Source organism: Salvelinus fontinalis, chromosome 5 (assembly GCF_029448725.1).
Source record: "Salvelinus fontinalis isolate EN_2023a chromosome 5, ASM2944872v1, whole genome shotgun sequence".
Lineage (NCBI taxonomy): Eukaryota > Metazoa > Chordata > Actinopteri > Salmoniformes > Salmonidae > Salvelinus > Salvelinus fontinalis.
The window spans coordinates 3066226-3090692 of record NC_074669.1 but is presented as its reverse complement, the minus strand read 5'-3'; the positions used below and the strand labels follow the sequence as shown (position 1 = coordinate 3090692).

Below are 24467 nucleotides of genomic sequence, written 5' to 3'. Positions count from 1 at the left end.
AGGAGGGAAAGGAGGAAGAGGTTCGATACAGACTGACTCTGGTTGGCTGTCTCCCGGTCCATCCCCTCACCACCATGGCCATGCTGCCCTGGGTCGTGGCTGAGATCGGGAGGCCTCGGCCTGGGGAGAGAGAAAAGGCCTTAGGTGGTCGGCCGCCTGGAAGTCCTGCAAGTAGAGACACACGCACCGGAACCGGACACACACGCACCGGAACCGGACACACACGCACCGGAACCGGACACACACACACCGGAACCGGACACACACGCACCGGATCCGGACACACACACACCGGAACCGGAGGTGGACTTTCGGAAGTGGAGAGCGTTTCCTCACGACGACACCAGACGGTGTGTCTGTGTGTGTCCGCCTCGTGGGTGCGGTGTGTGTGGACGGAGGAGGAGGAGGAGTTGGAGAGGGACAGGCGACCGTGGGACCCCCTCACTCACACTGTGTTGTTTGAGTGCCGGCCGCACCGCCTCACCAAGCTCCTCCACAACAGCAGGGAACCGCGTAGCTTTGGTTGTCTGGTTCGAGACACACATCTCTGTTACTGCTACGTCTTCCAATGCCAGGACTGCACCAAGGTACGCTGTGTGTGTGTGTGTGTGTGTGTGTGTGTGTGTGTGTGTGTGTGTGTGTGTGTGTGTGTGACCGACTGCGTCAGTATTTGTTATGATATGCGGCAGTGTGACATTAGAAACAGTATCACGGTAACCTGACAGAACGATTCAACACACAAACACTTCTCGTAGAACAAGTTACATCAACATCTCCGTTCATCAAACAGGATGTAGATCAGGTTACCACGGAGACCACTTCCTGTGGCAGGGTGTATGTTTGTGTGTGTGTGTGCTGACCAATTGTTGGCGCTCTCTCGTCTCTCTCTGTCACTCACTCATACTCTCGCTCTCTCTCTGGCTCTCTCTCCTCTCTCTGTCTCTCTCCTCTCTCTGTCTCTGTCTCGCTCTTTCGTCTCACTCACATCTCTCACTCTCACTCTCTCTCTCTCTCTCTCTCTCTCGTCTCTCTCTGTCTCTCACTCACACTCTCACCTCTCTCGGTCTCTCTCTCTCCTCCTTCCACCCGTGCCCTTCATTCATTGGTGGTGATGTCACTGTGGCCTAGCCACCTGTTGCTCTGACACACACATGGCTTAGCATGGTGGTTGTGTGAAAGAGAGAGGAATTAGAGGGTGTGAGAGAGACCGAGGGAGAGACCGAGACCGAGGGAGAGACCGAGACCGAGGGAGAGACAGAGACCGAGGGAGAGAGCAACAGAGACAGAGAGCAACAGAGGGAGAGACAGAGAGCGACAGAGGGAGAGACAGAGAGCGACAGAGGGAGAGACAGAGAGCGACAGAGGGAGAGACAGAGAGCGACAGAGGGAGAGACAGAGAGCGACAGAGGGAGAGACAGAGAGCGACAGAGGGAGAGACAGAGAGCGACAGAGGGAGAGACAGAGAGCGACAGAGGGAGAGACAGAGAGCGACAGAGGGAGAGACAGAGAGCGACAGAGGGAGAGACAGAGAGCGACAGAGGGAGAGACAGAGAGCGACAGAGGGAGAGACAGAGAGCGACAGAGGGAGAGACAGAGAGCGACAGAGGGAGAGACAGAGAGCGACAGAGGGAGAGACAGAGAGCGACAGAGGGAGAGACAGAGAGCGACAGAGGGAGAGACAGAGAGCGACAGAGGGAGAGACAGAGAGCGACAGAGGGAGAGACAGAGAGCGACAGAGGGAGCGACAGAGGGAGAGACAGAGAGCGACAGAGGGAGAGACAGAGACAGAGGGAGAGACAGAGAGCAACAGAGGGAGAGACAGAGAGCAACAGAGGGAGAGACAGAGAGCAACAGAGGGAGAGACAGAGAGCAACAGAGGGAGAGACAGAGAGCAACAGAGGGAGAGACAGAGAGCAACAGAGACAGAGAGCAACAGAGGGAGAGACAGAGACAGAGGGAGAGACAGAGCAACAGAGGGAGAGACAGAGAGCAACAGAGACAGAGAGCGACAGAGGGAGAGACAGAGAGCGACAGAGGGAGAGACAGAGAGCGACAGAGGGAGAGACAGAGAGCGACAGAGGGAGAGACAGAGAGCGACAGAGGGAGAGACAGAGAGCGACAGAGGGAGAGACAGAGAGCGACAGAGGGAGAGACAGAGAGCGACAGAGGGAGAGACAGAGAGCGACAGAGGGAGAGACAGAGAGCGACAGAGGGAGAGACAGAGAGCGACAGAGGGAGAGACAGAGAGCGACAGAGGGAGAGACAGAGAGCGACAGAGGGAGAGACAGAGAGCGACAGAGGGAGAGACAGAGAGCGACAGAGGGAGAGACAGAGAGCGACAGAGGGAGAGACAGAGAGCGACAGAGGGAGAGACAGAGAGCGACAGAGGGAGAGACAGAGAGCGACAGAGGGAGAGACAGAGAGCGACAGAGGGAGAGACAGAGGGAGAGACAGAGGGAGAGACAGAGGGAGAGACAGAGGGAGAGACAGAGGGAGAGACAGAGGGAGAGACAGAGGGAGAGACAGAGGGAGAGACAGAGGGAGAGACAGAGGGAGAGACAGAGGGAGCGACAGAGGGAGAGACAGAGAGCGACAGAGGGAGAGACAGAGAGCGACAGAGGGAGAGACAGAGAGCGACAGAGGGAGAGACAGAGAGCGACAGAGGGAGAGACAGAGAGCGACAGAGGGAGAGACAGAGAGCGACAGAGGGAGAGACAGAGAGCGACAGAGGGAGAGACAGAGAGCGACAGAGGGAGAGACAGAGAGCGACAGAGGGAGAGACAGAGAGCGACAGAGGGAGAGACAGAGAGCGACAGAGGGAGAGACAGAGAGCGACAGAGGGAGCGACAGAGGGAGAGACAGAGAGCGACAGAGGGAGAGACAGAGAGCGACAGAGGGAGAGACAGAGAGCGACAGAGGGAGAGACAGAGAGCGACAGAGACAGAGAGCGACAGAGGGAGAGACAGAGAGCGACAGAGGGAGAGACAGAGAGCGACAGAGGGAGAGACAGAGAGCGACAGAGACAGAGAGCGACAGAGACAGAGAGCGACAGAGACAGAGAGCGACAGAGACAGAGAGCGACAGAGACAGAGAGCGACAGAGACAGAGAGCGACAGAGACAGAGAGCGACAGAGACAGAGAGCGACAGAGACAGAGAGCGACAGAGACAGAGAGCGACAGAGACAGAGAGCGACAGAGACAGAGAGCGACAGAGACAGAGCAACAGAGGGAGAGACAGAGACAGAGGGAGACAGACTGACCAGGTGAATCCAGGTGAAAGCTATGATCCCTTATTGATGCCACCTGTTAAATCCACTTCAATCAGTGTAGATGAAAGGAGGAGACGGGTTAAAGAAGGATTTTTAAACCTTGAGACAATTGAGACATGGATTGTGTGTGTGTGTGCCATTCAGAGGGGGAATGGGAAAGACTAAAGATTGAAGTGCCTTTGAACGGGGTTACGGTAGTAGGTGCCAGGGGCACCGGTTTGTGTCAAGAACTGCAACGCTGCTGGGATTTCCACACTCAACAGTTTCCTGTGTGTATCTAGAATGATCCACCACCCAAAGGACATCCAGCCAACTTGACACAACGTGTGTGAAGCATTGGAGACAACATGGACCAGCATCCCTGTGGAACGCTTCAGACACCTTGTAGAGTCCCTGCCCCGACGAATGGAGGCTGTTCTGAGGGCAAACCAGGGTTACCACACTGTACACATCTGATGTTCTAGAAGCTTCCATTGAACAACACTCTCTGGGGTCTATTGTAGAAGTAACTCTTCAACCATGTGATGTTCTAGAAGCTTCCATTGAACAACACTCTCTGGGTTCTATTGTAGAAGTAACTCTCCAACCATGTGATGTTCTAGAAGCTTCCATTGAGCAACACTCTCTGGGTTCTATTGTAGAAGTAACTCTCCAACCATGTGATGTTCTAGAAGCTTCATTGAACAACACTCTCTGGGTTCTATTGTAGAAGTAACTCTCCAACCATGTGATGTTCTAGAAGCTTCATTGAACAACACTCTCTGGGTTCTATTGTAGAAGTAACTCTCCAACCATGTGATGTTCTAGAAGCTTCCATTGAACAACACTCTCTGGGTTCTATTGTAGAAGTAACTCTCCAACCATGTGATGTTCTAGAAGCTTCCATTGAACACTCTCTGGGCTCTTCAACCATGTGATGTTCTAGAAGCTTCCATTGAACACTCTCTGGGCTCTCCAACCATGTGATGTAAACACCATAACAATTTATGATCAATAACATCGAAGGCTGCAGTGTAATCCTCACAATAACAGCTCCAACTATCATCTTATTATCCGTTTATTTTAACCAATCATCGGTCATCTGAGTCAGTACACGTCTCTATATGCACGCTGAAAGTCAGTAGGTAACTTGTTCTCAGAAAGAAGAACAAGTTTGCTATTTTTAGGTAGTGGGATTACTTTAGTTTCCCTCCATGCATGTGGACAGACACTCCTTTAGGCATTAAAGACATGGGAAATAGGGGGCGGCAATAGGGTCTGCTACCATTCTCAATAGTTTACCATCTAGGTTGTCTATACCTGGTGGTAATACAGTCTGCTACCATTCTCAATAGTTTACCATCTAGGTTGTCTATACCTGGTGGTAATACAGTCTACCATTCTCAATAGTTTACCATCTAGGTTGTCTATACCTGGTGGTAATACAGTCTACCATTCTCAATAGTTTACCATCTAGGTTGTCTATACCTGGTGGTAATACAGTCTGCTACCATTCTCAATAGTTTACCATCTAGGTTGTCTATACCTGGTGGTAATACAGTCTACCATTCTCTATAGTTTACCATCTAGGTTGTCTATACCTGGTGGTAATACAGTCTACCATTCTCTATAGTTTACCATCTAGGTTGTCTATACCTGGTGGTAATACAGTCTGCTACCATTCTCAATAGTTTACCATCTAGGTTGTCTATACCTGGTGGTAATACAGTCTGCTACCATTCTCAATAGTTTACCATCTAGGTTGTCTATACCTGGTGGTAATACAGTCTACCATTCTCAATAGTTTACCATCTAGGTTGTCTATACCTGGTGGTAATACAGTCTGCTACCATTCTCAATAGTTTACCATCTAGGTTGTCTATACCTGGTGGTAATACAGTCTGCTACCATTCTCAATAGTTTACCATCTAGGTTGTCTATACCTGGTGTCTTTTCCTTATTGATGGATAACAATAGTTTTCCCACCTCGTCCACACAAACTCGACCACATTCAAAACAGCAATCCTTCTCTTTCATTATTAGATATTCAATACACAATTATTTTGGTTCACTGTTCAATGTTGTCATTAAACTTATGTTTGTCCACTTTACCAGTGAAATAGTCACTGAAGTGTATGCAAATAGACTTGTAGAATGAGAGCGAGGGATGGCAGAGAGCACTTTTTTATTGTTAATTTGTGATTTCCAAAGCAAGTGAAAACGCTTGTTTTTCCATGCCAATAAAGCCCCCTTTTTGAATTGAGAGAGCAGAGAATCCATTACAGTTTGTGCCACCAGGTGACGTCGTTGAACACTTTTCAAAGCGATTCGTGTTTTTAATAAAAGTTAATTCCTTAAAGTTGTTTTAATTTCCTCTTCTTGAGAGGTCAGACTCTCAGTTACATCATGATTTTGAAAGTAGCCTATCCCCGAACTACTTTAGTAGCCAAGACTATTCCACAATTTCATGCTGTGTGTTTTTATTGATGTGTATAACCCCAAATTACAAGTCAGTGATTTACAGAAAAACATTCAGTCAGTTACTCATCAAACCTTGTCTTCAGAGAAGGTGGCATGTAGCTACTCAATCTTGAAGATACTCGTTTGGATCAATAGTACGTCCCATTCATGGGATTTAGTGTCTCCAAGTTCTCTCGCTTTGACACTTTATTTATCTTCCTTCCGGATAGTTAGAAGGATAGAGATCAATCTGCTTCCACTAAAGAAAATGCAACGTGTATCAAAAAAACTAACTTACAATCTGAATTCGTTCATATCTGAACAAGTCTTTTGACCGTTCACGGGGGTCATAGACAAAAGTATCGTTCCCGGTCTCCAAACGTTATTGTCGCATTTGACAGCTTGGGACGGAGGACCGGTGGGTCAGAAACAGCGGTTCATTAACGGGAGGGACGCTTCGACCGAAGGAAGAGGAAGAAAGTCCACTTTTGTTCCGTTCAAAACCAACTGAGGAAAAACAACCGTTGCCCTGTAACGTTAGCTAGTTGTTAGCTAGCTACCGTAGCTCAATCTCCGGGTAAACGTTTTATGGCGGATGGGATGAAAGCACGACTACAAAGATTCAATTTATTCAATGTCAAGACAGAGACAAAAGCTGTAAGTTTGTTACGTCTTATTTTTTAAAATTGTTATCTTGTGTTTTCTCCTACTCTTCTCGTCAGCTAGCTAGCTATCAGTACAGAACTTACAGTAGTTAGCTAACATTTTGCTAACTACTAACATAAGTCTGGTTGTTGACTCGTCATTATTAAAGCTTATTTTCATATAATTTGTGGTGATTTGTTAACTAAATCTTTGGCACAGGTAACGTTAACAACTTCGTGTTGCTTATTGAGGGAGTTGTTAGTTTGTAACACTTGGTCAGAAGGAGTTACTGGTATCTCTAACTTACAGGGGTTTGTGTTGTTGGATGCTGCATAATATTCTTCACATATTGTTGGTATTTTGTTGACAATTTGTTGGTTTAGATATTCTCCAAACACCTGGGCGATTTGCTAAAAACGTTCTCCAGCAACAACTGGGCGTGTGGTGTTTTACAAGCTAAACCCTGACGTCTAGAAACACAATATTGTGGAACTATATTTCAGAAAACAATTAACTAGTTAGATGTCTGTTTTGGGTTAAATGTGTTTCTAGTAGCAGGAATGTCCGCCGGTAAATGTGGTAACGTTCCTGAACTAACGATAAGGGACATGTGATTTTTATCTATGGAAATGTATATCAGATCAGGTTTGGAGTCAGCTTTATGGATTTATCTACACACACGCGGTTATATATTCAGACAGTCAACTGTTGTACTTAGTGGAAACTGGCTGGTCATTCTTCACTGGCTATAGGACTGCTCCGTTTGAGAGACGAGGTGTTAAATCAGTTGTTTTGGCTTTAGGTGAAATGTCCATTTTGTTTCGATAAACTGTGGTTCGATAAGTGTGTGTGTCTGATAACAAGCAGCATATTTCTGTGTGTAACAGTGGAAGTCACAAGGGAGGAATCCACTCCTAGGAGAATGAGTCTGGAACACTGAAAACAATGTATCCTAGCTGCTCTCCTCTCTCTCTTTATCTCTCCCTCTCTATCTCTGTCTCTCTCTCTCTGTCTCCTCACTCTACTCCTCTGTCTCTCTCCTCTCTCTCTCTCTCTCTCTGTCTGTCTCTCTATCTCTATGTCTCTCTGTCTCCTCTCTCTGTATGTCTCTGTCTCTCTCCTCTCTTTCTTTCTCTCTCTCTCTCTCTCTGTCTGTCTCTCTGTCTCTCTGTCTCTCTCTCTCTCTCTCTCTCTCTCTCTCTCTCTCTCTCTCTCTCTCTCTCTCTCTCTCTCTCTCTCTCTCTCTCTCTCTCTCTCTCTCTCTCTCTCAGTAAGGGTAGTGAATATGCTCAAGGTCAGTTAGTAAGCCATCTATAAATGTAGTGGTCTTTTAGAATGTAGTGATTTTTAGTGCTGGTTTGAATCATGTCTCGCTGTGTGCAGCAGATACAAAATGTTCTGTACCGTCGTCTGTTTTAAAAGTGTCAGTTTGTCATCTGATGCGTTGTTGTTAGAAGCGGTGCAGTGAGTCCAGGCAAGCAGAGTCTTGAAGTGTGACCCTTTTCACTGTCAATGGTTGAGAACATCTGTATGTGATGCATTGTGGGTAAATGGTGACTGACTGATCAACAAATAATGAGTAGGTATAGTTCCGTGTGATTTATAGATCAGTCAGTCACCACTCTGTGTTGAACAAGCCTTGGCTGTCTGTCTCTGTCTCTCTCTCTGTCTCTCTCTCTGTCTCTCTCTCTGTCTCTCTCTCTGTCTCTCTCTCTGTCTCTCTCTCTCTGTCTCTCTCTCTCTGTCTCTCTCTCTGTCTCTCTCTCTCTCTGTCTCTCTCTCTCTCTGTCTCTCTCTCTCTCTGTCTCTCTCTGTCTCTGTCTCTCTCTGTCTCTCTCTCTCTCTGTCTCTCTCTCTCTCTGTCTCTCTCTGTCTCTCTCTCTCTCTCTGTCTCTCTCTCTCTCTCTGTCTCTCTCTCTCTCTGTCTCTCTCTCTCTCTGTCTCTCTCTCTCTTTGTCTCTCTCTGTCTGTCTCTCTCTCTCTGTCTCTCTCTCTCTCTCTGTCTCGCTCTCTCTCTGTCTCGCTCTCTCTCTGTCTCGCTCTCTCTCTGTCTCGCTCTCTCTCTGTCTCGCTCTCTCTCTGTCTCGCTCTCTCTCTGTCTCGCTCTCTCTCTGTCTCGCTCTGTCTCGCTCTGTCTCTGTCTCGCTCTCTCTCTGTCTCGCTCTGTCTCTGTCTCGCTCTGTCTCTGTCTCGCTCTCTCTCTGTCTCGCTCTCTCTCTGTCTCGCTCTCTCTCTGTCTCGCTCTCTCTCTGTCTCGCTCTCTCTCTGTCTCGCTCTCTCTCTGTCTCGCTCTCTCTCTGTCTCGCTCTCTCTCTGTCTCGCTCTCTCTCTGTCTCGCTCTCTCTCTGTCTCGCTCTCTCTCTGTCTCGCTCTCTCTCTGTCTCGCTCTCTCTCTGTCTCGCTCTCTCTCTGTCTCGCTCTCTCTCTGTCTCGCTCTCTCTCTGTCTCGCTCTGTCTCTGTCTCGCTCTGTCTCTGTCTCGCTCTGTCTCTGTCTCGCTCTGTCTCTGTCTCGCTCTGTCTCTGTCTCGCTCTCTCTCTGTCTCGCTCTCTCTCTGTCTCGCTCTCTCTCTGTCTCGCTCGCTCTCTGTCTCGCTCGCTCTCTGTCTCGCTCGCTCTCTGTCTCGCTCGCTCTCTGTCTCGCTCGCTCTCTGTCTCGCTCGCTCTCTGTCTCGCTCGCTCTCTGTCTCGCTCGCTCTCTGTCTCGCTCGCTCTCTGTCTCGCTCGCTCTCTGTCTCGCTCGCTCTCTGTCTCGCTCGCTCTCTGTCTCGCTCGCTCTCTGTCTCGCTCGCTCTCTGTCTCGCTCGCTCTCTGTCTCGCTCGCTCTCTGTCTCTCTCTCTCGCTCTCTGTCTCTCTCTCTCGCTCTCTGTCTCTCTCTCTCTCTCTGTCTCTCTCTCTCGCTCTCTGTCTCTCTCTCTCTCTCTGTCTCTCTCTCTCTCTGTCTCTCTCTCTCTGTCTCTGTCTTTTTCGCTCTCTCTCTCTCTTTGAAGGTGATTTGTAGATCGGTCAGTCACGACTATGTTAAACAAGCCTTGGCTGTGTGTTTGCTACACCAGGCTGTCCAGCCATGATGACAATAACATTACTACTGTCAGGTTATTAGTTGTGGGGAAGAAGGGCCATGTCGCTGACAAGAGAATAACCAGCGTCCTGAGAGAGACTGCTGTGATGACTGGATTTAGTCCCCTGAGACGGCTCACATGAATCCTATATAAACACAGACGTGTGTGTGTGTGTGTGTGTGTGTGATGGCAGTTTCACCTCCATTCCATTGTGTTGATGCCAGAGCTCCACTCTGTTAACAGAAGCAGTACTGTAGGAGTCACATGGTCTGTGTCTGTCTGTCTGTCATTATATTACATCCTTCCCTCTCTCATGTGACTGGCACTCCTCTGACTCTCAGCTCAGTGGCAAAAACACGGCAGTTAATAACTGTATGTGTGAATGTTCAGTGTGTTTTCAGGAGCTCCTCTCCTTGTTGATCCCATTGAGATGAATCATCTATTTAACGAGGGAGCCTCTGTCCCAGGAAGGCAGAATGTCTCCAGGAGGGAGTCTCTGTCCCAGGAAGGCTGAATGTCTACAGGAGGGGGTCTCTGTCCCAGGAAGGCTGGATGTTTACAGGAGGGAGTCTCTGTCCCAGGAAGGCTGAATGTCTACAGGAGGGAGTCTCTGTCCCAGGAAGGCTGAATGTCTACAGGAGGGAGTCTCTGTCCCAGGAAGGCTGAATGTCTACAGGAGGGAGTCTCTGTCCCAGGAAGGCTGAATGTCTACAGGAGGGGGTCTCTGTCCCAGGAAGGCTGAATGTCTACAGGAGGGAGGGAGTCTCTGTCCCAGGAAGGATGAATGTCTACAGGAGGGGGTCTCTGTCCCAGGAAGGCTGAATGTCTACAGGAGGGCGTCTCTGTCCCAGGAAGGATGAATGTCTACAGGAGGGAGTCTCTGTCCCAGGAAGGCTGAATCTCTACAGGAGGGAGTCTCTGTCCCAGGAAGGCTGAATGTCTACAGGAGGGAGTCTCTGTCCCAGGAAGGATGAATGTCTACAGGAGGGAGTCTCTGTCCCAGGAAGGCTGAATGTCTACAGGAGGGAGTCTCTGTCCCAGGAAGGATGAATGTCTACAGGAGGGAGTCTCTGTCCCAGGAAGGCTGAATGTCTACAGGAGGGGGTCTCTGTCCCAGGAAGGATGAATGTCTACAGGAGGGAGTCTCTGTCCCAGGAAGGATGAATGTCTACAGGAGGGAGTCTCTGTCCCAGGAAGGCTGAATGTCTCCAGGAGGGAGTCTCTGTCCCAGGAAGGCTGAATGTCTACAGGAGGGCGTCTCTGTCCCAGGAAGGAGTCTCTGTCCCAGGAAGGATGAATGTTTACAGGAGGGAGTCTCTGTCCCAGGAAGGCTGAATGTCTACAGGAGGGAGTCTCTGTCCCAGGAAGGATGAATGTCTACAGGAGGGGGTCTCTGTCCCAGGAAGGATGAATGTTTACAGGAGGGAGTCTCTGTCCCAGGAAGGCTGAATGTCTACAGGAAGGGGTCTCTGTCCCAGGAAGGATGAATGTCTACAGGAGAGAGTCTCTGTCCCAGGAAGGCTGAATGTCTACAGGAGGGAGTCTCTGTCCCAGGAAGGCTGAATGTCTACAGGAGGGGGTCTCTGTCCCAGGAAGGCTGGATGTTTACAGGAGGGAGTCTCTGTCCCAGGAAGGCTGAATGTCTACAGGAGGGAGTCTCTGTCCCAGGAAGGCTGAATGTCTACAGGAGGGAGTCTCTGTCCCAGGAAGGCTGAATGTCTACAGGAGGGAGTCTCTGTCCCAGGAAGGATGAATGTCTACAGGAGGGAGTCTCTGTCCCAGGAAGGCTGAATGTCTACAGGAGGGGGTCTCTGTCCCAGGAAGGCTGAATGTCTACAGGAGGGAGTCTCTGTCCCAGGAAGGCTGAATGTCTACAGGAGGGGGTCTCTGTCCCAGGAAGGCTGAATGTCTACAGGAGGGGGTCTCTGTCCCAGGAAGGCTGAATGTCTACAGGAGGGGGTCTCTGTCCCAGGAAGGATGAATGTCTACAGGAGGGCTGAATGTCTACAGGAGGGGGTCTCTGTCCCAGGAAGGCTGAATGTCTACAGGAGGGGGTCTCTGTCCCAGGAAGGCTGAATGTCTACAGGAGGGAGTCTCTGTCCCAGGAAGGCTGAATGTCTATAGGAGGGAGTCTCTGTCCCAGGAAGGCTGAATGTCTATAGGAGGGAGTCTCTGTCCCAGGAAGGATGAATGTCTACAGGAGGGAGGGAGTCTCTGTCCCAGGAAGGATGAATGTCTACAGGAGGGAGGGAGTCTCTGTCCCAGGAAGGATGAATGTCTACAGGAGGGAGGGAGTCTCTGTCCCAGGAAGGATGAATGTCTACAGGAGGGAGGGAGTCTCTGTCCCAGGAAGGATGAATGTCTACAGGAGGGAGGGAGTCTCTGTCCCAGGAAGGATGAATGTCTACAGGAGGGAGGGAGTCTCTGTCCCAGGAAGGCTGAATGTCTACAGGAGGGAGTCTCTGTCCCAGGAAGGATGAATGTCTACAGGAGGGGGTCTCTGTCCCAGGAAGGCTGAATGTCTACAGGAGGGGGTCTCTGTCCCAGGAAGGCTGAATGTTTACAGGAGGGAGTCTCTGTCCCAGGAAGGATGAATGTTTACAGGAGGGAGTCTCTGTCCCAGGAAGGATGAATGTTTACAGGAGGGGGTCTCTGTCCCAGGAAGGATGAATGTTTACAGGAGGGGGTCTCTGTCCCAGGAAGGCTGAATGTCTACAGGAGGGAGTCTCTGTCCCAGGAAGGCTGAATGTCTACAGGAGAGGGTCTCTGTCCCAGGAAGGCTGAATGTCTACAGGAGGGAGTCTTTGTCCCAGGAAGGCTGAATGTGTTTGAGTCAGTCCCAAATGGCACCCTATTCCCTATATAGTGCACTACTTTAGACCAGGGTCCTATTCCCTATGTAGTGCACTTTTTTAGACCAGAGCCCTATTCCCTACGTAGTGCACTTCTTTAGACCAGGGTCCTATTCCCTATGTAGTGCACTACTTTAGACCAGGGTCCTATTCCCTGTGTACTCAGACAGACACAGACAGACAGGCAGTAGATCTATTCTCTGTGTACTCAGACAGTAGATCTATTCTCTGTGTACTCAGACATACAGACAGTAGATCTATGCTCTGTGTACTCAGACAGACAGTAGATCTATTCTCTGTGTACTCAGACAGTAGATCTATTCTCTGTGTACTCAGACAGACAGTAGATCTATTCTCTGTGTACTCAGATAGACAGTAGATCTATTCTCTGTGTACTCAGACAGTAGATCTATTCTCTGTGTACTCAGACATATACAGGTTAGATCAGGAGCTTACCTCTCTCTGTATGATGTCAGTGTCCTCTGAATCTCTCCCTCCCTCCTTTACTGCCTCTCCCTCCCTCCTTTACCGCCTCTCCGTCCCGTGTCTCTCCCTCCCTCCCGCGTCTCTCCCTCCCTCCCGCGTCTCTCCCTCCCTCCCGCGTCTCTCCCTCCCTCCCGCGCCTCTCCCTCCCTCCCGCGCCTCTCCCTCGTCTCTCCCTCCCTCCCTCGTCTCTCCCTCCCTCCCTCCCTCGTCTCTCCCTCCCTCCCTCCGTCCCTCGTCTCTCCCTCCCTCCCTCGTCTCTCCCTCCCTCGTCTCTCCCTTCTCTCCTATTTTCCCTCCCTCTCTGTCTTGGCTGTGACTGTGTGAACCTTGACCTCTGACCTGATTCCATACTAGATCACATAATCCTAGGAGGTCGGCATGGAATGTGCTGTTGGGAATGTTTCATGTTCTTAGCAAGCTGATTCATGTCTCTTTAGGTTGTCTGACTAGCTGGCAGGCTGGCTGTCTGAGACTGGCTGTCTGAGACTGGCTTTCTGAGACTGGCTTTCTGACACTGGCTGTCTGAGAAAGGCTGGCTGTCTGAGAAAGGCTGGCTGTCTGAGACTGGTTGGCTGTCTGGCTGACTGTCTGAGACTGGCTGACTGAGACTTGCTGTCTGGCTGGTTGGCTGTCTGGCTGGCTAGCTATATGGTTGGCTGTCTGAGACTGGCTGACTGAGACTTGCTGGTTGGCTGACTGTCTGAGACTGGCTGGCTGGCTGTCTGAGGCTGGCTGTCTGAGACTGGCTGGCTAGCTATCTGGCTGGCTGGCTGGCTGGCTGAGACTGGCTGTCTGGCTGGTTGGCTGTCTGGCTGGCTAGCTATATGGTTGGCTGTCTGAGACTGGCTGACTGAGACTTGCTGACTGTCTGAGACTGGCTGGCTAGCTGTCTGGCTGGCTGACTGAGGCTGGCTGTCTGAGACTGGCTGGCTAGCTATCTGGCTGGCTGGCTGGCTGAGACTGGCTGTCTGAGACTTGCTGTCTGAGACTGACTTGCTGTCTGGCTGGCTGACTGAGGCTGGCTGTCTGAGACTGGCTGTCTGGCTGGCTATCTGAGACTGGCTGGCTGGCTAGCTATCTGGCTGGCTGTCTGGCTGGCTAGCTAGCTATCTGGCTGGCTGAGACTTGCTGTCTGAGACTGGCTGTCTGAGACTTGCTGTCTGGCTGGTTGACAGACTGGCTGACTGCTCCAGTCCAGGTCAAAATATTGTTATTGCTGTGAAGTCAGATCTTGTATCTATATATTGTATCTATATACACTGCTCAAAAAAATAAAGGGAACACTTAAACAACACAATGTAACTCCAAGTCAATCACACTTCTGTGAAATCAAACTGTCCACTCAGGAAGCAACACTGATTGACAATAAATTTCACATGCTGTTGTGCAAATGGAATAGACAAAAGGTGGAAATTATAGGCAATTAGCAAGACACCCCCCAAAACAGGAGTGATTCTGCAGGTGGTGACCACAGACCACTTCTCAGTTCCTACGCTTCCTGGCTGATGTTTTGGTCACTTTTGAATGCTGGCGGTGCTCTCACTCTAATGGTAGCATGAGACGGAGTCTACAACCCACACAAGTGGCTCAGGTAGTGCAGTTCATCCAGGATGGCACATCAATGCGAACTGTGACAAAAAGGTTTGCTGTGTCTGTCAGCGTAGAGCCCAGAGCATGGAGGCGCTACCAGGAGACAGGCCAGTACATCAGGAGACGTGAAGGAGGCCGTAGGAGGGCAACAACCCAGCAGCAGGACCGCTACCTCCGCCTTAAAGTACACACAACAGCATGTGAAATGTATTGTCAATCAGTGTTGCTTCCTAAGTGGACAGTTTGATTTCACAGAAGTGTGATTGACTTGGAGTTACATTGTGTTGTTTAAGTGTTTCCTTTATTTTTTTGAGCAGTGTATATTGTATCTATATCTATATATTGTATCTATATCTATAGATAGGTCTCCCGGGTGGCGCAGTGGTCTAGGGCACTGCATCGCATCGCAGTGCTAGCTGCGTCACCAGAGTCTCTGGGTTTGCGCCCAGGCTCTGTCGCAGCCGGCCGCAACCGGGAGGTCCGTGGGGCGGCGCACAATTGGCATAGCGTCGTCCGGGTTAGGGAGGGTTTGCCCGGTAGGGATATCCTTGTCTCAGTATGTAAAATGTAATAAAATGTATGCACTCTACTGTAAGTCGCTCTGGATAAGAGCGTCTGCTAAATGACTAAAATGTAAAAAAATATATTGTATCTATATATTGTATCTCTAGCTACAACAACTTCATTGCCCGTCCTCTGTGAGGGGTGTTTGGTCTTCATTGCCCGTCCTCTGTGAGGGGTGTTTGGTCTTCATTGCCCGTCCTCTGTGAGGGGTGTTTGGTCTTCATTGCCCGTCCTCTGTGAGGGGTGTTTGGTCTTCATTGCCCGTCCTCTGTGAGGGGTGTTTGGTCTTCATTGCCCGTCCTCTGTGAGGGGTGTTTGGTCTTCATTGCCCGTCCTCTGTGAGGGGTGTTTGGTCTTCATTGCCCGTCCTCTGTGAGGGGTGTTTGGTCTTCATTGCCCGTCCTCTGTGAGGGGTGTTTGGTCTTCATTGCCCGTCCTCTGTGAGGGGTGTTTGGTCTTCATTGCCCGTCCTCTGTGAGGGGTGTTTGGTCTTCATTGCCCGTCCTCTGTGAGGGGTGTTTGGTCTTCATTGCCCGTCCTCTGTGAGGGGTGTTTGGTCTTCATTGCCCGTCCTCTGTGAGGGGTGTTTGGTCTTCATTGCCCGTCCTCTGTGAGGGGTGTTTGGTCTTCATTGCCCGTCCTCTGTGAGGGGTGTTTGGTCTTCATTGCCCGTCCTCTGTGAGGGGTGTTTGGTCTTCATTGCCCGTCCTCTGTGAGGGGTGTTTGGTCTTCATTGCCCGTCCTCTGTGAGGGGTGTTTGGTCTTCATTGCCCGTCCTCTGTGAGGGGTGTTTGGTCTTCATTGCCCGTCCTCTGTGAGGGGTGTTTGGTCTTCATTGCCCGTCCTCTGTGAGGGGTGTTTGGTCTTCATTGCCCGTCCTCTGTGAGGGGTGTTTGGTCTTCATTGCCCGTCCTCTGTGAGGGGTGTTTGGTCTTCATTGCCCGTCCTCTGTGAGGGGTGTTTGGTCCACATGTCATTCTTGGGACTTTACTTCTCTGTTTATGTAACTTGCTTCCTTCTTTTACACTCCTGTTCAGTGTTGCGTTGCCAATTGAAGTCACGCCACACACAGTACACACACACACGCACACGCGCACACACACAGTGCACACACACACACAGTGCACACACACACACAGTGCACACACACACACAGTGCACACACACACACAGTGCACACACACAGTGCACACACACAGTGCACACACAGTGCACACACACACACACACAGTGCACACACACACACAGTGCACACACACACACAGTGCACACACACACACAGTGCACACACACACACACACACACAGTGCACACACACACACAGTGCACACACACACAGTGCACACACACACACACACACAGTGCACACACACACACACACACAGTACACACAGTACACACACACAGTGCACACACACAGTACACACAGTACACACACACAGTGCACACGCACACACACACACAGTACACACAGTGCACACACACACAGTACACACAGTACACACAGTACACACACAGTACACACAGTACACACACACAGTGCACACACACACAGTACACACACACAGTACACACAGTACACACACACAGTGCACACGCACACGCACACACACACACACAGTGCACACGCACACACACACACACAGTACACACACACGTACACCAGTGTTGTCACAATACCAGAACTTTGACTTTGAAACCAGGTTTGGGTAAAAAACAAACATAAATAAAACATAAATAAATAATAATATAAAATATATAAAATCCCCAAAAAAGAAGACATATTGGCTACAGAATGGGACTTGATCCAGACAGATCATCAATATCATTACATTACACATTATACAGTCATACAATCCATTTCAATTGGTAAAAACTAATCTAACTACAAAACTCTCTCAATCAGTAAACGGTTCATGTTTTTGTATCGGAAAAAGTACCGTTCTGGTATACCGTGCAATACTACAGCACACACACACACACACACACACACACACACACACACACACACACACACACACACACACACACACACACACACACACACACACACACACACACACACACACACACACACCCACACCCATGACTGGGGTTAGTCACAGGCCCTGGTCCAGCTAACTTCCTGTTCTCAACGGTGGTTTCTGTGAACAAGACTTGTGTTTGTGTGACTGTGACACACTAGTCGACACTACCCTGGTCTGTAGTAGGACACTACCCTGGTCTGTAGTAGGACACTACCCTGGTCTGTAGTAGGACACTACCCTGGTCTGTAGTAGGACACTACCCTGGTCTGTAGTAGGACACTACCCTGGTCTATAGTAGTACACTACCCTGGTCTGTAGTAGTACACTACCCTGGTCTGTAGTAGGACACTATCCTGGTCTATAGTAGTACACTACCCTGGTCTGTAGTAGTACACTACCCTGGTCTGTAGTAGGACACTACCCTGGTCTGTAGTAGGACACTACCCTGGTCTGTAGTAGGACACTACCCTGGTCTGTAGTAGGACACTACCCTGGTCTATAGTAGGACACTACCCTGGTCTATAGTAGGACACTATCCTGGTCTATAGTAGGACACTATCCTGGTCTATAGTAGTACACTACCCTGGTCTATAGTAGTACACTACCCTGGTCTGTAGTAGGACACTATCCTGGTCTATAGTAGTACACTACCCTGGTCTGTAGTAGTACACTACCCTGGTCTGTAGTAGGACACTACCCTGGTCTATAGTAGTACACTATCCTGGTCTGTAGTAGTACACTACCCTGGTCTGTAGTAGTACACTACCCTGGTCTGTAGTAGGCCACTACCCTGGTCTGTAGTGGTGCACTACCCTGGTCTGTAGTAGTACACTACCCTGGTCTGTAGTAGTACACTACCCTGGTCTGTAGTAGGACACTACCCTGGTCTGTAGTAGGACACTACCCTGGTCTGTAGTAGGACACTACCCTGGTCTGTAGTAGTACACTACCCTGGTCTGTAGTGGTACACTACCCTGGTCTGTAGTGGTGCACTACCCTGGTCTGTAGTGGTGCACTACCCTGGTCTGTAGTAGGACACTACCCTGGTCTGTAGTAGGACACTACCCTGGTCTGTAGTAGGACACTACCCTGGTCTGTAGTAGGACACTACCCTGGTCTGTAGTAGGACACTACCCTGGTCTGTAGTAGGACACTACCCTGGTCTGTAGTAGGACACTACCCTGGTCTGTAGTAGGACACTACCCTGGTCTGTAGTAGGACACTACCCTGGTCTGTAGTAGGACACTACCCTGGTCTGTAGTAGGACACTACCCTGGTCTGTAGTAGGACACTACCCTGGTCTGTAGTAGGACACTACCCTGGTCTGTAGTAGGACACTACCCTGGTCTGTAGTAGGACACTACCCTGGTCTGTAGTAGGACACTACCCTGGTCTGTAGTAGGACACTACCCTGGTCTGTAGTAGGACACTACCCTGGTCTGTAGTAGGACACTACCCTGGTCTGTAGTAGGACACTACCCTGGTCTGTAGTAGGACACTACCCTGGTCTGTAGTAGGACACTACCCTGGTCTGTAGTAGGACACTACCCTGGTCTGTAGTAGGACACTACCCTGGTCTGTAGTAGGACACTACCCTGGTCTGTAGTAGGACACTACCCTGGTCTGTAGTAGGACACTACCCTGGTCTGTAGTGGTGCACTACCCTGGTCTGTAGTGGTGCACTACCCTGGTCTGTAGTGGTGCACTACCCTGGTCTGTAGTGGTGCACTACCCTGGTCTGTAGTGGTGCACTACCCTGGTCTGTAGTAGGACACTACCCTGGTCTGTAGTAGGACACTACCCTGGTCTGTAGTGGGACACTACCCTGGTCTGTAGTGGGACACTACCCTGGTCTGTAGTGGGACACTACCCTGGTCTGTAGTGGGACACTACCCTGGTCTGTAGTGGGACACTACCCTGGTCTGTAGTGGGACACTACCCTGGTCTGTAGTGGGACACTACCCTGGTCTGTAGTGGGACACTACCCTGGTCTGTAGTGGGACACTACCCTGGTCTGTAGTGGGACACTACCCTGGTCTGTAGTGGGACACTACCCTATAGGGCCCTGTTCCGCAGGAGGAGGGAGGGGTGGCAGGAGGAGGGAGGGGTGGCAGGAGGAGGGAGGGGTGGCAGGAGGAGGGAGGGGTGGCAGGAGGAGGGAAAACAAAGAGTTCCCTCTGAGGAAAGAGAGAAATATCTGTGGCAGAGTGAATGAGAGGAGTAGATAGGGGGAGTGAATGGGGGAGAGAGGAGTAGATAGGGGGGAGTGAATGGGGGAGAGAGGAGTAGATGGGGGGGAGTGAATGGGGGAGAGAGGAGTAGATGGTTGGGAGTGAATGGGGGAGAGAGGAGTAGATAGGGGGAGTGAATGGGGGAGAGAGGAGTAGATAGGGGGAGAGAGGAGTAGATAGGGGGAGAGAGGAGTAGATAGGGGGAGAGAGGAGTAGATAGGGGGAGAGAGGAGTAGATAGGGGGAGAGAGGAGTAGATAGGGGGAGAGAGGAGTAGATAGGGGGAGAGAGGAGTAGATAGGGGGAGAGAGGAGTAGATAGGGGGAGAGAGGAGTAGATAGGGGGAGAGAGGAGTAGATAGGGGGAGAGTGGAGTAGATAGGGGGAGAGTGAATGGGGGAGAAAGGAGTAGATGGGGGGAGTGAATGTAGGAGAGAGGAGTAGATGGGGGAGTGAATGTAGGAGAGAGGAGTAGATGGGGGGAGTGAATGGGGGAGAGAGGAGTAGATAGGGGGAGTGAATGGGGGAGAGAGGAGTAGATGGGGGGGAGTGAATGGGGGAGAAAGGTGTAGATGGGGGGAGTGAATGGGGGAGAGAGGAGTAGATGGGGGGAGTGAATATGGGAGAGAGGAGTAGATGGGGGAGTGAATATGGGAGAGAGGAGTAGATGGGGGGAGTGAATATGGGAGAGAGGAGTAGATGGGGGGAGTGAATGTGGGAGAGAGGAGTAGATGGGGGGAGTGAATGTGGGAGAGAGGAGTAGATAGGGGGAGTGAATGTGGGAGAGAGGAGTAGATAGGGGGAGAGGGGAGTGAATGGGGGAGAGAGGAGTAGATGGGGGGGAGTGAATGGGGGAGAAAGGAGTAGATGGGGGGGAGTGAATGGGGGAGAGAGGAGTAGATGGGGGAGTGAATATGGGAGAGAGGAGTAGATGGGGGGAGTGAATATGGGAGAGAGGAGTAGATGGGGGGAGTGAATATGGGAGAGAGGAGTAGATGGGGGGAGTGAATGTGGGAGAGAGGAGTAGATAGGGGGAGTGAATGTAGGAGAGAGGAGTAGATAGGGGGAGAGAGGAGTAGATAGGGGGAGTGAATGTAGGAGAGAGGAGTAGATAGGGGGAGTGAATGTAGGAGAGAGGAGTAGATAGGGGGAGAGAGGAGTAGATATGGGGAGTGAATGTAGGAGAGAGGAGTAGATAGGGGGAGAGAGGAGTAGATAGGGGGAGAGAGGAGTAGATAGGGGGAGTGAATGTAGGAAAGAGAAGTAGATAGGGGGAGTGAATGTGGGAGAGAGGAGTAGATAGGGGGAGAGAGGAGTAGATAGGGGGAGTGAGGAGTAGATAGGGGGAGTGAATGTAGGAGAGAGGAGTAGATAGGGGGAGTGAATGTAGGAGAGAGGAGTAGATAGGGGGAGTGAATGTAGGAGAGAGGAGTAGATAGGGGGAGTGAATGTAGGAGAGAGGAGTAGATAGGGGGAGAGAGGAGTAGATAGGGGGAGTGAATGTAGGAGAGAGGAGTAGATAGGGGGAGTGAATATGGGGGAGAGAGGAGTAGATGGGGGGAGTGAATATGGGGGAGAGAGGAGTAGATGGGGGGAGTGAATATGGGGGAGAGAGGAGTAGATGGGGGGAGTGAATATGGGAGAGAGGAGTAGATGGGGGGAGTGAATGTAGGAGAGAGGAGTAGATAGGGGGAGTGAATGTAGGAGAGAGGAGTAGATAGGGGGAGTGAATGTGGGAGAGAGGAGTAGATAGGGGGAGAGAGGAGTAGATAGGGGGAGTGAATGTAGGAGAGAGGAGTAGATAGGGGGAGTGAATGTTGGAGAGAGGAGTAGATAGGGGGAGTGAATGTGGGAGAGAGGAGTAGATAGGGGGAGTGAATGTGGGAGAGAGGAGTAGATAGGGGGAGTGAATGTGGGAGAGAGGAGTAGATGGGGGGAGTGAATGTAGGAGAGAGGAGTAGATAGGGGGAGTGAATGTAGGAGAGAGGAGTAGATAGGGGGAGTGAATGTGGGAGAGAGGAGTAGATAGGGGGAGAGAGGAGTAGATAGGGGGAGTGAATGTAGGAGAGAGGAGTAGATAGGGGGAGTGAATGTGGGAGAGGGGAGTAGATAGGGGGAGTGAATGTGGGAGAGGGGAGTAGATAGGGGGAGTGAATGTGGGAGAGAGGAGTAGATAGGGGGAGTGAATGTGGGAGAGAGGAGTAGATAGGGGGAGTGAATGTGGGAGAGAGGAGTAGATAGGGGGAGTGAATGTGGGAGAGAGGAGTAGATAGGGGGAGTGAATGTGGGAGAGAGGAGTAGATAGGGGGAGTGAATGTGGGAGAGAGGAGTAGATAGGGGGAGTGAATGTGGGAGAGAGGAGTAGATAGGGGGAGTGAATGTGGGAGAGAGGAGTAGATAGGGGGAGTGAATGTGGGAGAGAGGAGTAGATAGGGGGAGTGAATGTGGGAGAGAGGAGTAGATAGGGGGAGTGAATGTGGGAGAGAGGAGTAGATAGGGGGAGTGAATGTGGGAGAGAGGAGTAGATAGGGGGAGTGAATGTGGGAGAGAGGAGTAGATAGGGGGAGTGAATGTGGGAGAGAGGAGTAGATAGGGGGAGTGAATGTGGGAGAGAGGAGTAGATAGGGGGAGTGAATGTGGGAGAGAGGAGTAGATAGGGGGAGTGAATGTGGGAGAGAGGAGTAGATAGGGGGAGTGAATGTGGGAGAGAGGAGTAGATAGGGGGAGTGAATGTGGGAGAGAGGAGTAGATAGGGGGAGTGAATGAGAGGAGTAGATAGGGGGAGTGAATGTGGGAGAGAGGAGTAGATAGGGGGAGTGAATGAGAGGAGTAGAGAGGGGGAGTGAATGAGAGGAGTAGAGAGGGGGAGTGAATGAGAGGAGTAGAGAGGGGGAGTGAATGTAGGAGAGAGGAGTAGATAGGGGGAGTGAATGAGAGGAGTAGAGAGGGGGAGTGAATGTAGGAGAGAGGAGTAGAGAGGGGGAGAGAGGAGTAGAGAGGGGGAGTGAATGAGAGGAGTAGAGAGGGGGAGTGAATGAGAGGAGTAGAGAGGGGGAGTGAATGAGAGGAGTAGATAGGGGGAGTGAATGTAGGAGAGAGGAGTAGATAGGGGGAGTGAATGTGGGAGAGAGGAGTAGATAGGGGGAGTGAATGAGAGGAGTAGAGAGGGGGAGTGAATGAGAGGAGTAGAGAGGGGGAGTGAATGAGAGGAGTAGAGAGGGGGAGTGAATGAGAGGAGTAGAGAGGGGGAGTGAATGAGAGGAGTAGAGAGGGGGAGTGAATGAGAGGAGTAGAGAGGGTGCAGGGAGTCCAGGTTAACGTGACACCTCTCTTCAGCTGGCTGACCAAGTTAGGTAACTACTGTCTGCTGTACGGAGATCCTTGTTCCATTCTGTTGCCCTGTGTCTCCTAGGACAAGGGTACACACACACACACACACACACACACACACACACACACACACACACACACACACACACACACACACACACACACACACACACACACACACACACACACACACACACACACACAGTCTCTCTATCAGTCTGTCTCTCGCTCTACTGTAGAGGTCTCTCTCTCTATCAATCTGTCTCTCCCTACGGTCTCTCTCCCTCCACATTACCTACTGTAGAATATATCTAGCTAGGCCTCAGCCAGCCAGCCAGCCAGTCAACCAGCCAGCCAGTCAACCAGCCAGTCAACCAGTCAAACCAACCAGCCAGCCAGCCAGTCAACCAGCCAGTCAGCCAGCCAGTCAAACCAACCAGCCAGCCAGTCATTGTGAAAGAGAACACAACATTACACAACCATCACAAGACCAGACCTGACCCAGTCTGAGATGTTGACAGCCAGCCAGCCAGTCAACCAGCCAGTCAACCAGCCAGCCAGTCAACCAGCCAGCCAGCCAGCCAGTTGGTCAACCAACTAGCCAGCCAGTGAACCAGCCAGTCAGGCAGCCAGTCAGCCAGCCAGTCAACCAACCAGTCAGCCAGTCAACCAGCCAGCCAGCCAGCCAGTCAACCAACCAGTCAGCCAGCCAGTCAACCAGCCAGCCAGTCAACCAGTCAGCCAGCCAGTCAACCAACCAGCCAGCCAGCCAGCCAGTCAGCCAGCCAGTCAACCAGCCAACCAGCCAGTCAGCCAGCCAGTCAGCCAGCCAGTCAACCAGCCAGTCAACCAGCCAGTCAACCAGCCAGCCAGTCAACCAGCCAGTCAGCCAGCCAGTCAACCAGCCAGCCAGCCAGTCAACCAGCCAGTCAGCCAGCCAGTCAACCAGCCAACCAGCCAGTCAGCCAGCCAGTCAGCCAGCCAGTCAACCAGCCAGTCAACCAGCCAGTCAGCCAGTCAACCAGCCAGTCAACCAGCCAGTCAACCAGCCAGTCAGCCAGTCAACCAGCCAGTCAGCCAGCCAGTCAACCAGTATTCATACCCCGTATTCAACATTTTTGTTCTTAGTGCCTGAATTCAACATTTGATATGTTTTTGTCTCATCAAACTACACACAATACCCCATAATGACAAAGTCAGAACATGTTTAAAAAATATATATTTTCTAATTTATTGAAAATTATATTCAGAAATACACTACATGACCAAAAGTATGTGGACACCAGCTGGTCGAACATCTCATTCCAAAAATCATGGGCATTAATATGGAGTTGGTCCCCCCCTTTGCTGCTATAACAGCCTCCACTCTTCTGGGAAGTCATTAAAATGGAGTTGGTCCCCCCTTTGCTGCCATAACAGCCTCCACTCTTCTGGGAAGGCTTTCCACTAGATGTTGGAACTTTGCTGTTATAACAGCCTCCACTCTTCTGGGAAGGCTTTCCACTAGATGTTGGAACATTGCTGCTATAACAGCCTCCACTCTTCTGGGAAGGCTTTCCACTAGATGTTGGAACATTGCTGCTATAACAGCCTCCACTCTTCTGGGAAGGCTTTCCACTAGATGTTGGAACATTGCTGCTGTAACAGCCTCCACTCTTCTGGGAAGGCTTTCCGCTAGATGTTGGAACATTGCTGCTATAACAGCCTCCACTCTTCTGGGAAGGCTTTCCACTAGATGTTGGAACATTGCTGCTATAACAGCCTCCACTCTTCTGGGAAGGCTTTCCACTAGATGTTGGAACATTGCTGCTGTAACAGCCTCCACTCTTCTGGGAAGGCTTTCCACTAGATGTTGGAACATTGCTGTAATAACAGCCTCCACTCTTCTGGGAAGGCTTTCCACTAGATGTTGGAACATTGTTGCTATAACAGCCTCCACACTTCTGGGAAGGCTTTCCACTAGATGTTGGAACGT

At 50.7% G+C, this 24467-nt stretch overlaps 1 protein-coding gene across 2 annotated transcripts in view; it reads left to right on the top strand.

Moving 5' to 3' along the window:
* The window catches only part of tbc1d1 (TBC1 (tre-2/USP6, BUB2, cdc16) domain family, member 1), a 132895-nt gene continuing 108428 nt past the window's right edge, over positions 1 to 24467 (top strand). For both annotated transcript variants that reach the window (XM_055922051.1, XM_055922050.1), the window contains exon 1: positions 1 to 587. In XM_055922051.1, the coding sequence (XP_055778026.1) occupies positions 75 to 587 (513 nt within the window). In that variant the 5' untranslated portion in view covers positions 1 to 74. The remainder of the gene's footprint in view (positions 588 to 24467) is intronic.